Raw genomic sequence first — 17500 nt, forward strand, 5'->3', positions numbered from 1 at the left:
CCCTTGGGCTCCTGCGCTATGACGGCTGCTAATAAAATTTATTACTTTTTAAATATAATATTGCTTGTGTTTATTATATTTATTTTTAAGTAACGTCAAAATTTTATAATTTTCAGACTAATAATAATATAATTAGAAAAAAATCGCACTGCGCAACAGGAAAACCAAACAAGTTTTGGCGAATCAAGTTTTTATATTATCATTATTTCCCATGAACGTAGTAACGTAAGTATATTGTACTTTTTGTATTGATATTGCTGTTTTTGCCATTATAATTTTTTTATTCCCCATTATAACTCTTCCTATAAAAATATTGAATGTAGAGAAATTCTCTAATTCTTATTATATTTCTTGGTAGGTATTTTAATGCAGTAGTAATAACAGTAACAGTATTTTACTAAGCACATTCATTTATAATACCTGACAGGTTTTAAGACAAGACATTTCAAATTTTTTTGTTTGTACATATACTAGAGAACTACTTGTTAGCAAATTGTGAATAAAAAATATCATTTGGCACCGTGAAAATCGATTAAGTATATATATATATATTATTCAGCTTCACGCTGTATCCCGCACACAGCAGGGTAGACAGAGGGAACCTAGTGTTAAGACACTGCGTTCCCCATATTTAATTCAAAGCTTTTCAATTATTATTCTAAATTAATCAACCATAAACTCATAAGGTAGAATTTGATACTCGTATCTATTTCGTAAGAGAATTACGTAAAATAAACAAAAAGTTTCTTACAACTGAAATAAGTTTATAGTATAAATAACTTAAAAAATTTGAATTTAAGTCTGTATAGACAATAAATAGCACAAACCAATTAAATATTGAACCATAATTTATTGGATAATATAGTAAGTAGAAGTATCCAACAAACCTACGTAATTTTTTAACTTAACAAGTTTTATTTCCGCGGGCTTTTTAATCGAGAGACTTGCCATATTATTATCCACCGTTGTATGCACAGATAAAAAATATTTTAAATGAAAATAAAAAAATAAAGTTCTTTACAATTTTATTTAATATAAAATATTTAATTAAGGTAAAAAGTTTAAGTTTAAGGTTAAATTTTTGTTTAATGGATCTGATCTGATAATTTACCTCTTTTGAATAGCAAAAATTATAAGCTTAAAGACGAAAAAGAGTCTTAAATTTTTTATATGGTAATACTAAATTATAATTTTCATTCATGATGGACGTTCTTGCTTAAGTTTTTAGTTTTCGGCATTTGAAAGAAAGCATAATAACAATGTTAATGTAAACTAAAATTTTTATAATTTTGTTGAAATAGAAAATGGTAACGATTGTCGACGATTTAGATTCATTAACTTTGCAAGAGCCAGTTTTCAAGGATGTCAAGTACTACCTCTCTGGCGATGTCTCGGAAAGGGTTTGTTTTTGACATGTATTCTTGTTTTTATTTTTATTTACACATTGAATTGTAGTATAACTGGTCCCTTGTTTTATTGTAATTGCAGATTATGCAGTTGCTTCAGTCGGGAGGAGCGGAAAACACTAAATATTTTTCTGACTATGTCACTCATCTAATTTGTGGTCCAAATGCCGCTGATACAGACCTCGATGACGCTCAGGACATCTATCAAATCCCTGCAGTGACTGAAAATTGGGTTCTCGCGTGTGCTCGACTAAAGAAGCTTGCAAATCCGAAGCCTTACTTCCCCAGCAAGAATAAAATATTCTCAAATGTTACAGCTTGTGTGTCTAAAGTGAATCCCAGTGATACCAAAGTGTTATTTGCAATTATAACTTATCATGGTGGAAAAGTGAAGCTAAATTTAGACACGCAGTGTACACACTTAATTTGTGGTTCCGCATCAGGAAAGAAATATAGTGCTGCACTTACACTTTCAAAGATTAAAATTGTCACTCCTGATTGGGTGCTCGAGAGCTTACGCGCAAGAATACAAGCTGTGACAGAGGTATTTCACCCTAAGTTGCTTGTAGTGCCACAGCCTCCTCCCAAACCAATGGATCGAATAAGTGCTATAACTGGATTTGATTTTGAGGAAGGTATTGCAAAGAATGAAGTACCTACTCAAAATATGACGGAAAACAAAGATGAGACACAAGCATTGCTTGATAAGTTGAAACAAAGGATGCCCTGGAATCATCCACCATCTGCTGCAAACTCATCGGCACCTGCAACATCTAATGTCAGTTCTATGGGCTACACTACTGCCATGTCAACACAAAATATTATTAATAAATCTATACCTCAAAGCATTGTCACACAGAACTTACAAATTCAAAGCAGTCAGGCAAACACACAGTTTATTCAGAAAATGGCACAAAATTCAGCAGTGTCACAAGCGGGAATGAATCAAAATCAGCAGATTAATATGCAACAACAAAATTATAATCAAAGTCAACAACAACAACAGCAACAACCACATGGCCTGTCTGCTATACAAATACAACAACAAAAATTGTTACAACAGCACCAATTAAGAATGCAAATGTTGCAACAAAAAATTGGGAATCAGCAAAACCAACAAAGTTTTGCCCAACCTAATGTGTCTTCATCTCAAATGACTCAAAATATATCTAATCAAATTCAGCAACACATCCAGAGTAATCAACACCATATACAACAGAATCAGAATATGAACCAAAATACACAAATGAGTTCAGCGCAGCAACAAATTGAGAATATTAGTCAGATGTTAAGTCAAAGTGCCAATAATTTGCAACAAGCACAACTTAACCAACAGAATATGGTGATGAAACAAAGCTTAACCTTGAGCCAACAAAGTGCTGTGCAGAATATTGCCCAGCAACTAGCTCAATCTACTCAAAATCTTCAACAAAGCTTACAAAATGCTAAACTAAATCAAAATATGGGACAATCCCAGGTGATGAACCAGCAGCAGCTGATTAATTCTGGCCAACAAATATCCAACCAAAATCAAGGCCTTCTACAACAACAAAATGTTCAGTCATTGACAAATCAACAACAAAACATTAATATGGGTGTTGTTAATCAACAAAGCTTAGTATCATCATCTCAAGCTCAAAGTGGACAAGGTGGGCAATTAAACCAGCTTGTAGGGAATACTACACAACAATCAGTGATAGGACAACAAATTCAAACAGTTCAGCAAACACTTCAAAACCAACAAGGAAATAATGCACCAATGCAAGGTACATGGAGACAACAGAATATACAAATGGTTCAAAATGTCCAAGGGCAGCACCAAATAATCAGGAGTCCTTTGGTACAGTCTCGGAATCCACCAGTTCTGTTACAACAGCAAATTATGCAGACACAACAGCAGGCTTTAATTAATAATCAGCAACCACAATTGAGTCCGCAGCACAGTATTCAGCAAGGACAACAACAAATACTACAACAATCTATAAATAATCAAGGCCAAACTATAAACCAAACACACCATCAAATTTTAGTGCAAAAGCAGCAGCTTCTCAATAGTTCAGGACAACAGCAGATAGTCCAAGCTCCACAGCAAGTCCTGATAAACCAGCATACAGGCCAACAACAGATATTGGTGCATGGGAATCAGCAAGTGACACTGCAAGGTGGCCAGCAAATTGTATCACAAAGCCAAATTGTACACCAAGGGGGTCAGTTAGTGAATCAAGGAGGACAACAGATCATTACTCAGGGTGGCCAGCAGGTGTTGTCCCAGGGTGGCCAACATGTGATCACTCAGCAAGGCCAGCAGCACCAAGTGGTGATAGCCCAATCTTCCCAACAATTGGTGACTCAATCTGGTCAGCAGATAATTGGGCAAACGGTAGGACAGAACCAGCAAGTTTTGACTCAGGTGCCGCAGTCTCCGCAGCCTGGCACTCAATTGTCCTCAGGTGGAATCCAACAGATTATAACACACAGTGGTGGTCAACAGATAGTGTCACCAGGGGGACAGCAAATAGTGCAAGGAGGACAGAATGTCTCATGGCAACAACAACAGTATTTGCAGCAACGCCAACAAATCGGCCAGCCCGGAGCAGTTGGACCAAGGGTAAGAACCCATTTTATTTGTACTAACCAAATATCTTCTTATATTTTTTTTATAATGCTATGAGATAGATCTCATAAGATAGATTTTGAAATTGAATTGAAGTTTTTGCATATATTATCTTATATATATTTAATGAAAATATGTTCCTCTAAAATAACAGATAATTCTCATTATTTATTTACAACTTCTTTCTTAAGAGCTTACTCTATGAATGCAAAAATTCATCCATATCTAAATAATAAAATTTTTCTAAATAATAGGAAGTTATTTTCTAAGTCAATAACAAAATGCTTAAATCTATAATTAATTTTGGACTGAAATCAATATATTAACTGTTTAACACTAAAAAGGCATTAAATTACCTCAAAGCCAAGGTATTGCCTATGTTGTATTTGTTTACGATTTCCAGCACAGGTAATACTTACATACATATATCTATGTAAAAATACATCCCTGACTATTTCATAAACAAAATAAACATATATCTTCAATAATAGTTTATAGTAAATGATTTAAAAAAATGAACTGACACTAAACTATATGACCTCAATATCAAGGTGTTGCAGGTGTCGTGGACGGCGGGCGGCGGCGGCAGGCAGCTGATACACCTGGACGCGCAGACGCATGCCCAGCTGCAGCAGATGGATCCCCAGCAACGGGCAATGTTCGTAGCTCAATTGCAGAAGAGACGGCAGCTGTCGTTGCAACGGGCTGCTGCTTTGGCTCAGCAACAGGTATGTAATTTTTTTTCCTTCTATTTTCATTGTTAATTTTGTTTACTATTAGTTATATTCATAATAACATAACATTTTTATATAATTCCAGCAATCAGGTGTAGTGGCAGGATCTCCTGGGGCGCCTTCGCCAGGGCCTCAAAGTGTCACTTTCATCCGCAGTCAACTACCTCCAGGATTGTCTCAACAGCAACAGGTAAGACACATCTATTTATTTAAAATTAAAACCTCAAAATTATAAAAATTGACTACTTTTTAATAATAATTAATAAATCCTCCTGAATTATCTCATTAAAGCCATAGTTTCAAAGGTAACTGATAAGTTCAAAAACAATATTTTCGTATGAATTTCTGAGAAAATTTTCCATCAATCCATAATAATTTTCCATTAATCAAGACAGAAAAAATATTAATGTACAAATTGAGACCAGTTGTGTAAAAAATTGGGCCAAAAGCTAGGAATAGAGTGTCTAAATACTTGGTGCCCTCTAGTTACAATGCTATATACGGAACACGGTGTGAAGCTGAAATTAATAATATTCTATTGTTGTTTAAATATAAAGTGATTTAATATTTATTTTTAATATTTTAACTCCCATTAGGTGCAATGGTTGCAACAACAAGGGGCCAGGACGGCGACCATACCGGCGGCGCCGGCGCAGCCTCCGCAGTCTCCTGGTAAGTCTTTTTACTTTTAATTTTTGTTTCTGGCGTGGTAAGAGTGCCCCAATATCATTGTTTTTCCTAGCACTGCCTTAACTAACCATAATATGTATTTTTATTTTATTTTATTTTAATCCTGCCATTGTTTACTGATAATCTAGACTATTAGTAAAATTATGTTTTTTTTTTTTTTACTACTACAATAAATATCTATATTCAATAACGCACATATAATTTTCACCTTTGTTGTGTCTAACTATTGTTTAATGTGATTTTCATCATAAGGTTTGTTGCTTTTAATTCAAATACCTTTTATTATTGCACATTTTTGTCCTTTTTTCTATTATTTTTAGTATTAAATTTAAAGAATAAATCGTAGATTTAAATTTTAATACAAAAACAACAAAAATAAAATGATGGAAAACATTAGAACTATGTAAATAATATGGTCCCCTCACCACATTGTAGATATATTTTTAGGTATCTGAAGAGATGTGAAGGAATGCGTCAGGTTAGAAGTTTTGGTATTCATATTAAGGTTCATACATAGTGATGGCCGACGACAGTGGCAAATTATAATTTCAATGTGTTGCCCACCCCATATTCTAATACACCGTTGAATATTTTGTATTTATCGTCTGGAGTTAGAAAGTATAACTTTCATACGATTTTATGTTAGTTCTTATAACAATATTTGGTTTATAAGTAAACTTTTATATGTTAATTTGATATATTGTTATAAATAAATAAAAATATTTTTAAAGTGAAGTGTCTTTCTTGTATACTTGGTAGAAACTAGTTTGGTTGTGGTGTAATACCTGATGGGTTCACCAGAAACAGAATGTAAGTAAATATTTCTTGCTTAAAATTCAAATATATTGTGTTTTACATATGAAAATTGTTAAATTAATTTGCGTGGACGGATTATTTAATTTTTTTTTCACTTTTGAAATTATAAGTTCTGGTGATGGGTCATATACATCGAGTGTAAGAGTATATTAGTTGTTAGCTAGCAATTCCAATATGGTGGCGGTAGTTTTTATAAATATGATTTGTGAAAATTACTTTTTAGCATGTTAAATTATATTACAACAATAAATAATACATTTCACTACTACTGATAACCAGATCTAAGTAATACTAGAGTAGATTTAAATTGAATTCAACAATCAATTTTTCAGAATATCATATAAATATATATTTAAAATAATCTCTTGCATTGAAAAGTAATTTTATTACACCATAATTAATTTTATGAACTCGATTAACCGGTTAGGCATTCGGTTAATCGCGAAACCGTATAAGTTTCTACAGTAATAAAATATTTATTTGGTTATATATTTTTAGTAGGTGCTTCGCCGGGTGGGGTGGGCAATGTGGGCAGCGTGGGCAATGTGGGCTCGGTGGTGGTGTCAGGGGAAACCCCATTGCAGCAAATGCAACGTCAACAGCAGTATCAGCGCTTGCAGCAGCTGCAGGCGCAGCGGGACCACGCTGCGCACCACCATGCTGCTGCTAAACAGGTTATTTCTTTAATATATTGTGCTTTAGATGTAGTGTCTGAGTGCATGTTGTGTATATGGGTTCGAGTCCCACTATGAGAAATGAAGTTTTTATTTTTCCAAGGTTCTTTGGCACGAATACGTGGCGTTTAGTTACTCCCCTCTGCACTCAATGTCTCGTAAATTAGGATGAGCGCCGGAATTGAGTTTAATACTAGATTCCCGCCTGCCTATCATGCCTGTCTATCCTCCTATATACGGGATACAGCGTGAAGCTAAAAAAACGTGTAAAATTAAATTATAGTGGTTTTCTTAACTTTTTAATCCAGGTTGCTCCAGTTACGCAACACGTTGTAACACCACTGCAAGAGCAGCAAGTCGACGCTTTGTTAACACCTACAACTCCTGAACAACAACAAGGTATTAAAAACAAATAAAAAACCATAGTAGAGCGGATAGCTAAGATTAAATATTTTTTCCGCTTTTTATTTTCTTGTATATTTTTTTTCTAATAAAAAAATATATTTCAAAATTGTTGAACAGCAGCAGGGGCAGCGGGAGCCCTACTAGTGAACCCCAAGACGAAGACGGCGCTCGCCAACATGCTGTCCATACGGCTGCAGGGTGCCGCGCCGCCGCCTGACCACGAACCCTCCGCCGCCGGCACGCTAAGGTATTAAATAAAAAAAATCGGCTTCACGCTGTATCCTGCACACAGCAGGATAGGCAGAGGGAACCTAGTGTTAAGACACTCAGTTTCCCACTTTCCGTCGAATTGTAAAGGCATTGCGTGTTGGGTGGCGGAACTCAACGCCGCGCTTATGCCTCGACACCAGAGCGAAGAAATGGAAACATTAATTTAAATTAATATTCCTCGAGTGGGGATCGAATCCACAACCAGTCGCCTTTACAGTCACACACACTAGATTCATATGTAATCGAAAAAAAATCTAATTTCTTTTATAACAGTGAACTTTTCTGTAGAAGAGATCTCTTCCAGCCAACACGTGGTAGTAAATAAGTGTAAGATATCGGGAAAAACAAAACAGTGCAGTGAAAATAATTCTCATTGTTACTCTTTATAATTTTCTTTTTTCTAAACTTACAAATGAAAACCGTTGTATAGTGAATTTGTATTATTTAGTTGTTTAATACGATTTTTAATAGATATAGATATTAATAATAATATATTTTTTTAATAATAGTAACTAAAAACAAATTTATGATCAGGTTAATGACGGCGGCGCACGTGGCGGGCGGTGCGGTGCGCGCTCCCGCTCGCCTCCTACTCGGTCCTGCGCATCACGCACACCAAGTTCCGGCTCCGGTGAGTGACGAGGATTTTTATATTAAATATGGTTTTCTTTTAGTTTAACGTTGCATCTCCCGGTTGTGGTGGGGTAGGCGTGCGAACCTTTTTAAGACACTCATTTCGCCAGGCATTGCCAAATTTTCAAGACATTGAACGCCGCATTCTGTCGTTCGTAGTTCTCCACTCCGGAAGACAAAACGCAGCGTAAAGTTCCACCACTCAATAGAGTTTCACAGAGTATCTTACACTTGATTCTGATTATTGCGGGAGCAGCGAGAAGCTACCAAAAATATATATATTTTTATTTAACATTATTTTACACACACGTATACGTACAGGCTGGCAGTGCGGGCGTGGTCGGCAACAAGGTGTATGCGGGTGCGGTCCGGGCGGCGCCGCCTCGGGCGCAGTTCTACGGACATAACCCTAACTTGAAGTTACCGCCGGATTTATTCTTGCTCGGATGTGTTTTTCATATTGTGAGTGTATATTATTTTTATTGTTTGTTATTTTATTTACGGGTAACGTGTCGATTTATACTGGAGTACAACCTACAAATGACCGTGATAAACTGGAATCTTCATCCTAGTACCAAATCACTCTCCATGAGACTAGATTCAATTTATTATAATTAATAAATAAGTATATGTACAAATATAATAATTATTACATTCGCTCTGGTGTCAAGGCAAAAAAAAGCGCGGCGTTAAGCTGCCTAATGTCTCCGAAATTTCGTCAAAATTAGCTAAAACAGCCCCACTGCAAAAAAGTAATATATATATAATATTTCAATATTTTGTATAAACAGGTAGAATATCAACAATCCGTAGGCGCGGAGCGCGTGGCCCGTTGGACCGAAGCGATAACGCGACGCGGCGGCGAAGTAGAGTCCGGGTACTGTGCGCGCGTCACACACGTGCTCTGCGAGACGCAGCGTCACGGCGTGGTAATGCAGGCTCTGCGGGACGCCAAGCGCTGCGTCACGGCGTACTGGGTGGCCGACACGTTGGAACGCCGCGTCGTGGTGCCGCCGTGGCACGCGCTGCACCTGCCCGCCTTCCACGCACTGCACCCGCGCGCCGAGCGCCCCGCCGCACACCACCGCGCCGCGCTCTCTGGGTGGAGGAGAGATGAGAGAAGGCGGCTCGCGAGCTGTATTAGACAGATAGGGGCTAAGGTCAGTTCTAAACTTTTGTTAGACATATATAAGATTCTTTATTGCACTAAATAACACACATAATAAAACATACATTAAGAAAAGACATACACAACGGTGGACTTATCTCTAGAAGAGATCTCTTCCAGTCAACCCGTGGAAGTGGATAAGTGCAAAGTAGCGGGAAAGACAAGATAGTGCAGGGAAATTGAGAAAGACAAAAACAAAAAAAAACATAAAATAAAACTAATAGTAATATTAAATATAAGAAAATAAATAATTAGGCATGACATACACATAAATAAACATAAATATAGTTATACGAAATAAATAATATATTATAACATCCAAATATAAATACATATATACTATATAATAAATACATATTCTTTATAACTTAAATATATACGTATATATACCTATATAAAAAGGAACAAAAAGAAAATTAAGCTTCACTATATAAGATAAGGAAAGGTTTTATAAGTAACCACTATATTAAAAAAAAGGTTAATTGTCTAACGATGCAAGAAGATGTAGTTTTAATTGGGATTTGAAGGACTTTATGGAAGGGCTTTTCTGGATAGTTTTAGGGAGTTGGTTCCAAAGGGATGCGGCGTATACAGAGAAGGATTTCTGAAGGAATTTGGTGTTGCTCTTAGGTACGTTAAGTGTCGGTATGACACCAGACCTCCTTGAGCGTGTAGGGATAGGGAGAACGTCAAAGCGGGATCGAAGATAACAAGGAAAATTCTGGTAGTTAAGGATCTTAAAAAGGAGTGACAGGATGTGCATATCTCGGCGAAGTCGAATTGGGAGCCATTTGAGCTGAGTTCGAAATTCGGAGACGTGGTCATACTTACGCAAACCGTAAACAAAGCGTATGGCAAGATTTTGGAGTCGCTCTAATTTGTTAAGCAGCTCCTCGGTCACATCCAAATAACACACATCAGCGTAGTCGAGAATAGGTAAGAGAAGAGATTGTGCAAGCATAATTTTGGTTTTATGAGGTAGGTAGTATTGGAGACGCTTAAGAGAACGGAAGGAGAAATGCATGCGCTTGCTGACATCATTAATATGCGGTACCCAGGACATGTTACTGTCAAAAATTAGGCCCAGATTTTTTACTCTGTTACAATATTCGATTACTACTCCCGAATACAGGATCTTCGGCATTGAGTTCCAATTTATTTTTTGTCTAAGTTTGCTGCTTCCAATGATAATTGCTTGTGACTTACCTGGATTTACTAACAGTCCGACAGATTCGGCCCAAGTAAAAATAGCAGCGAGATCATTATTTAAAGCTGCAATAGTCCCAGGCAAATCGCTAACATAGCAATGCCGGTATAATTGCAAATCATCCGCATACAGATGGTAGGGAGAAGAAATGACTCTAGATATATTGTTTATAAAAACAGAAAATAGAAGTGGAGAAAGAACACCGCCTTGAGGAACGCCACAAGTGATATCTAACCACGTCGATGTGACATCATTAGATTTTACACATTGCTGACGACCCAAGAGATAGGAGCGAAACCAGCTTAAGGCTTCAGAAGAGACGTTAACTGCACGAAGAGAGCCCAGAAGTATATCAAAATCAACACAGTTAAAAGCGCTGCTGAAATCCAGCAGTACCATTACAGTGAGCTTGGTGTTATCCATAGCACATCGAATGTCCTCCGTGATATTCAGCAACGCACTAACCGTGCTGTGAAAGGATCGGAAACCGGATTGGTAAGGACACAGTAGGTTGTTAAAGGAAAGGAAAGAGTACAGCTGATTATTTACTAAGGATTCCAGGACTTTGGATAGGATTGGAAGGATAGATATAGGACGATAATCGGTGACGCTGGAGGGATTGGAGATTTTTGGTAAAGGAATGACATAAGCATACTTCCATTGTGCGGGAAAAACATTACAAGTCAGTGAGAAATTAATAATGTGGGTGACCACTGGTGCAATGGATTCCAACACAGGAAGGATCATGTCAAGGCTGATACAGTCACTTCCAAAGGATTTAGTGGATATGGACTTGATACACTTCTTGACTTCAGCTTCAGTTACAGTTTTAAAAGAAAAAGATGTAGAGTCAGGTAGGACAGTAGAAGATAAAAATGACAGTGTTTCAGATTTAGTTGAAGGACTTAAATTTAATAGGGGTGTACTAAAAGATGAATTTAAATCATGAAGATCCAATGATACCGAATGAGTATGCTTGGTGTTGCCTACCCCGAACGACTCTAAGAATCTCCAAACTTGAGCTTGACTGAGATTCTGAATAGTGGTGTGAATATATCGGCGTTTAGCATCCCTACACATTCTGTTGCAAATGTTTCGCAATTTTTTGTATGCAGCTAGGTTTTGTTGGCAAGGATATTTTTTATTTCTAGTTTTAGCTCTATCACGTTTACACATCGTTCTTTTAATAATAGGTGTTAGCCAGGGAGCAGGCGCATGCTTCATACGAACCGGTCTCACAGGGGCATGTTTGTCGTAAATGCGAATCAGTTCAGTAGTTAAGGAGTTTACCATACTGTCAATATTTGTTGATGACATTATGGGTGACCAGTCGATGTTTCTCACATCCTCCCTTAAGCGTTCAAGGTCCATATGCTTAAAATTGCGTTGGAAAAGTATTTTACCTCTAACCTTGGGATGACGGAATTTATACGTAAGAAAAATTAAATCATGAAAAGAGAATGGAGCTGTCATTTGCCCATGAGAAACAACGAGATTAGGGTTAGAGACAGAGATGAGGTCAATAAGAGAGGGTCTACAGTTAGGAAAGTAATGGGTGGGACACGACATCGGAAGAATGTGTAAGTTGTAGGTATCATATAAAGTTTTTAATAAATTAGATCTTGTATCATTTTTTAACAGACAAGTGTTTAAATCGCCCGTACAGATTACATGCTCGTATTGAGGTGAAAGATATTCCAGAACACCTTCTAAAGCACTAAAATAGTTGATTTTATCATTTGGGGAGTATAAAGTCCCTAAAAGAATTTTTTTATGGTTTAACGTTACTTCCACAAAAAGATATTCTAGGGTTCCTGTCGACTGATTGGGGGAGCAGGCAATAATACGAGCAGTAGTGTTGTTGCGAAGGTAGATACCGACCCCACCGCCACCTTGCAAAGTACGATCATTGCGAAATAGCTGATAACCTGGGATACTGTAACTAACAGAGGAAAGGGAAGGGTTTAACCAGGTCTCAGATATACAAATACAGTCGACTATGCCGGAGCTAAAGGATGCGAGAAGATCTGAGTAATGAGCAGGAATGCTCTGAGCGTTGATATGCACCAAGGAAAAAGTATTAGACGGGTTGTTGAAAATCTTAGACAATTTATCTACAAGTGGTTCGGAATCAGAAAGTGAAGAGTGATTTTGACTTTCAGCGCTGTCATAATCACTGTTAGAGCAAGAAAAGTATTCATCATCAATGAACATAATTTAGGTATATAATATATATATATATATACATATACGTTACAAATATTATAATAAAAAAAAATAAAATAATAAAAAAAAAAGATAACACAAAAATTAAAATTAAATTTGATCCATGTGCACAAGTTGACTGAATACAAAATTAACACTAAGAAAAAAAATTACAAAATTTTATCATTTTACATTTACAACTATTAACTAAAAGGAAAAAAAAACACAATGGGACGTAATAAAAATAATACCAACAATCAAAAATAAACTTACATATGGTACAGAACAAAAAAAAAACAAAATTATTACGTGTTAAGATTGAATGTTACGAGAACATGAATGTACCCTACAAAATAAAAAAATATATAAATACGTAACAAAATATGTTATTGCATCAGCAATTAAGTATAAACCGAGGAAATTACGTTGGTAGAAGCAAATCACATCCGGCCAGTTTAATTGTCGTCAGCTGATTTCATATCAGAACATCGATGCATTAACTGTTTAAGTTCAGATAGAGAAGAAATCTTACTTTTGGCTTTATTTGGCATTAATATAATAATCATGCCATCAGCCGACCAACATTTATTGATTCCAAAATGCTTACGAGCTGCTACAAATGCCTCTTGGCGTGATTTTGTTAGAAATTCGGTAATTGTAATTTTAGAACCCTTCAATGATGTTTTAGCCCTCCACACGTTGGAGCGGACCTGCAGACTAGTAAATCTAACGAGGAGGGGACGAGGAGAGTCCTTTTTAGCGCCCAGTCTGTGACAAGATTCAATAGCTGCCGGCCTCACGTCCGACAACTTCATTTGGCCGGATAACACTTCAATTATTTTATGCATCACGTTTTCATCCTTGTCCTCCTTTACACCATGCATAAGAAGAACTTTTCGTCTGGACTGTGTCTCCAGGCGGTCCATACCAAGCACAACAAGTTCCACCTGTGATTTTAGTAAATTCAGTGTCTTCCAAACAAAAGCCTTGAAGGTGTGAAATTCTGTAGATAAAGCCTTTATGGTGGTAGCGGCTGCTGCAGAACCCGGCTGAGACAAGTTTTTTTCAAACTCGCCCATTCGTGTAGAAAACATAGAGGAGAGTTCCTCCATACTCTTGAGAAGCTGGTCCACTGGTGTCACCATTCTTACTTATTTAGTGTAGAAAGTTTGTGAGAAAGTTTAGTAATGTTCAACTTAACACACGTATCAAACTATTAACACATATGCACACTTATTACTATTTTAATTAACAAGAAAAATTAGGAGCAATAAAAATACGTCTAGTCACTTCTGCGTCTACCCGCGCAAAAAAGCAAAATGAAGATGCCGTTGCTCGTGCCCGTTTTTTTTTGTAGTAATGTGTATTTTATGTCATAGCTGACGCCGTACATGAGCCGCGACAACACGGTGCTGGTGTGCAAGCGCGCGGAGGGTCACAAGTACAGGCGCGCGCGCGAGTGGAGCGTGCCCGTCGTGAGCGCCGCCTGGCTCACCGACTTGCTGCTGGGCAACATGACCGCGCTCGCGCAGGTTCGTAGACACACATATATGTGCGCAACTGTGCATGTATAAGTATGGACATATACACACATGTGTGCAACTTTGCATTTACAAATGCGCACGCCTACAATGATTGGTAATTGAGTATTGGTACAATGAGTGGTGATTTGTTATATTAATTCAAGGCATATATATTATAGATAAAATGTTTGCAAAGATAACAAATTAAGATCATACAAGATTTAACTATTCAGAAACCATAATTATCAACCTTATCCTCTTTTATTTTAAGATACAAAATAATTAAAATTTGTCTAATATAGCTATAACCATCTATAACTTTGTTAAATTTAAGTACATTTAGTAAGTTTAATGAATACATATTTTATGTAATTTTTTCAGATTGAAAACGCAAAATACCAGCAGTTCAACCTTGCGAGTCCATTCAGAATGGATTATAGTCTAGTGTCGCACTTAATGAGTAAGTTGATATTTATCTATACTATAATATAATAAAGTGGAAGAGTTTGTTTGTTTGTTTGTTTGAACGCTAAGATCTCTGGATCTACTGGTCCGATTTACTTTGTTTTTGTTTTGTATGAAAGCTGCATTCTTCAGAAGTGCTATAGGCTATATAATATTACATTACACATATATACTAATAAATTAAAATACTTTCTAATTTGACATGCAATTTATTCTGCCATGTTAATAACAACCGTCGTCGCTAGGCGACCGCGTTCGTTACCGCGTCATTTTGATATTCATCCTTATGAAAATAAATATAATAGTCACTTTTAGCATTTCATCTAGATTGAAATTATATTTCTATAGAAATTATATTCTTATATTTCAAGCAGGCGTAGCCGCGTCCGGGTCCGCTAGTATTATATAAAATTTAGACAATTTGTTTAAACTTTCAATATTGCTTGCCTTAATGTATTTTAATATAAAGTAGCGTTATAGTTATTTGACAAATTCCTAGTTTGATCCTAATTTCGAAAACTAGAACCAAATTTTAAAATATTTTGTTATTTCATTCCAGACGCCTGGAAAATGCCAATCAACATAACCCAAGAGTCTCACGAGCGCGCCAAGCGCAGCGCCGCCACCACGCGGCGCGCTAAGCGCCCGCGCCTCGACCCACCCCCCGCCTCGACCGCCCTCTCTCACCCTCTGCCGCACCCCCACGCTGCGCCACCGGCCGCGCCGCCGCCCCTCAACCTGGCGCCGCGAGTGCTGTTCTCGGGTCTGCAGGGGAACACCTTGAATAGGCTGGCGGCTGTTGTTAGGTGAGTACTGTTGTTTCGTCGTCGTTGTTGTCGTTATGGGATGGTTTTTATATGAGCAGCAGCAGCATCCAGGTCCATCCAGGTCCCCTCCACTCTTTGAACTTTATATCTTGATATGATTGTTGTTCTCAGGCGTTCTATGATGTTCTTTAAAAAGTTGGCGATTGTGGGCAGTATTGTTTTGTTATTGAATTTTTGGAATATTTTTTGTTGGACCGGAGTTTTGAATTTTTGAAGGACCTCCTCACTCATCCCAGAGCCTGCTTCTATTTATCAAAAATTATTAATATCATTTCGTTATCGTTTCTCCGTATTATAACTATATAATAGCATTGTATTTTTTAATGGGAATCTTAAAACGAATATATTCTGTATTTGTAGCAGTTTCTCAAACAGTTTATTTTTTAAATTTCCAGACAACTTGGCGGTCTTGTAGTAACGTCAGCGTCCGAAGCAACACACCTAGTCATGGAGAAGCTGGTGCGGACCTGCAAGCTAATAACTTGCCTGGTCACCGTGAAGCACCTCCTCACCCCCGAGTGGGTCTTGGAAAGCCAGAGACTCAATAAATTCGCAGACGAGGCAAGACACGGCCTACGCGATCAAACGTTCAACAAAACGTTCAAATGCGACGTCGACGAAGTGTTATTATGTGGAGAGCAAAGGAAGAAGTTATTTGAAGGAATAACATTCTTCCTGACTCCTTGCGTGAAACCCTCGAAAGCGGGTTTGACAGAGATGATAGAGCTATGTGGTGGTAAAGTGGAGAAGAATCGTCGTTCCTACGTTTCGATACAAGAAATGCACACACAGAAACCGTTTAGCTACTTGGTGCTGACTGTGCCCAATGATTTGCATTTGGTGTATTATTTGCTGCAGTCGGAGAAGACTTTAAATGTGGTTTGCAGCACTGAGGTGGTGCTCTCTGCCATTATGAGACAGAAAGTTGAAATTGAACAGTTTCTTGTTAAAATTGATTAATTTATTAGATTATTGAGGCTGTCGTGGCGCAGTGGAACTGTGTTTGATTAAGACAGTTGTGGATGGGTTCGATTTCCATTCGAGGAATGGATGTGTTTTCTTTGCTCTGGTGATAAGACAATGCTCGGCGTTGAATTCGCCACGCAATGTCTCAAAAATTAGGCGGAAAGCGGGGAACTGAGTATATTTGATGTCGACATGAAATGTAATAATGATTTTGTAGATATTTGTAAATTATGAAGTGACCATTTACATGAATTAACATACCAATATGTATTTTTGATTAATTTTTGAAGCATTGTTTTTATATTGTGTAAATTTACTTGTGCCTTATTGACTTTTGTTTTCTTTTGAATCTCTAGTTGATTGTTTTTTTGTTCCATTGTCTAAAACAAATATTTATTGACGCTATGATTTCAAGACAGTATGATTTTTAATAGGATTAAGTTAATTTTAAGAGTAAAGAGATATTTTTTAGGTAAGAAATTTGAGAGAATTTATATATTATTTTATATAAGTGAGAAGATACATATGAATTAGTGGTTGTTTAAGCCGCATTGTAAAATTTATTAAATGAACTTGAAAATTGTCATGTTTTTGTCTTAAACTTAAAGAATATTCAAATTAATTTAATTTAAATTTAATTTATCTCGAATACATTGTTGTATTAACATAAATCAACCAGAATTTCGGAGGCTTTTCTACCAACCTTATTACTTGTTCCTTTTTTGTCTAATCAAATACCGTATTTTATTTTATGAAGAGAGAATACTCTAGATCATTGTTTTTGTTTTTAATTAAATTGATATATATGAATTAACATTATTATGATGTTTTCCAATTAATATTATTGGGTAAGCGAAAAAATTCCATTCATCAATTGGCATTTTAATTTTTCTTCTA

The 17500-nt window shown here is 36.7% G+C and overlaps 1 protein-coding gene across 3 annotated transcripts; it reads left to right on the top strand.

Moving 5' to 3' along the window:
- Positions 1-1193: 1193 nt before the first annotated feature.
- On the top strand, positions 1194-17185 carry Ptip (PAX transcription activation domain interacting protein). Of its 3 annotated transcripts, none has more exons than XM_085199051.1 (15): positions 1194-1400; positions 1489-4014; positions 4572-4748; positions 4840-4944; positions 5351-5426; positions 6759-6934; positions 7243-7333; positions 7457-7586; positions 8144-8240; positions 8564-8704; positions 9034-9402; positions 14202-14354; positions 14727-14805; positions 15370-15616; positions 16033-17185. In XM_085199051.1, exons 1-15 carry the CDS (start codon positions 1305-1307, stop codon positions 16595-16597), a joined length of 5028 nt encoding a protein of 1675 aa, XP_085055177.1. In that variant the 5' UTR covers positions 1194-1304; the 3' UTR covers positions 16598-17185. The 3 variants fall into 3 exon arrangements, with proteins under 3 accessions (XP_085055177.1, XP_085055186.1, XP_085055195.1); XM_085199060.1 differs by having other exon boundaries at positions 7460-7586; XM_085199069.1 differs by having other exon boundaries at positions 4581-4748.
- The last annotated feature ends 315 nt before the right edge of the window (positions 17186-17500 follow it).

This window comes from Heliconius melpomene, chromosome 2 (assembly GCF_056956725.1).
Source record: "Heliconius melpomene rosina isolate 202511_hmr_F chromosome 2, ASM5695672v1, whole genome shotgun sequence".
Classification (NCBI taxonomy): Eukaryota; Metazoa; Arthropoda; class Insecta; order Lepidoptera; family Nymphalidae; genus Heliconius; species Heliconius melpomene.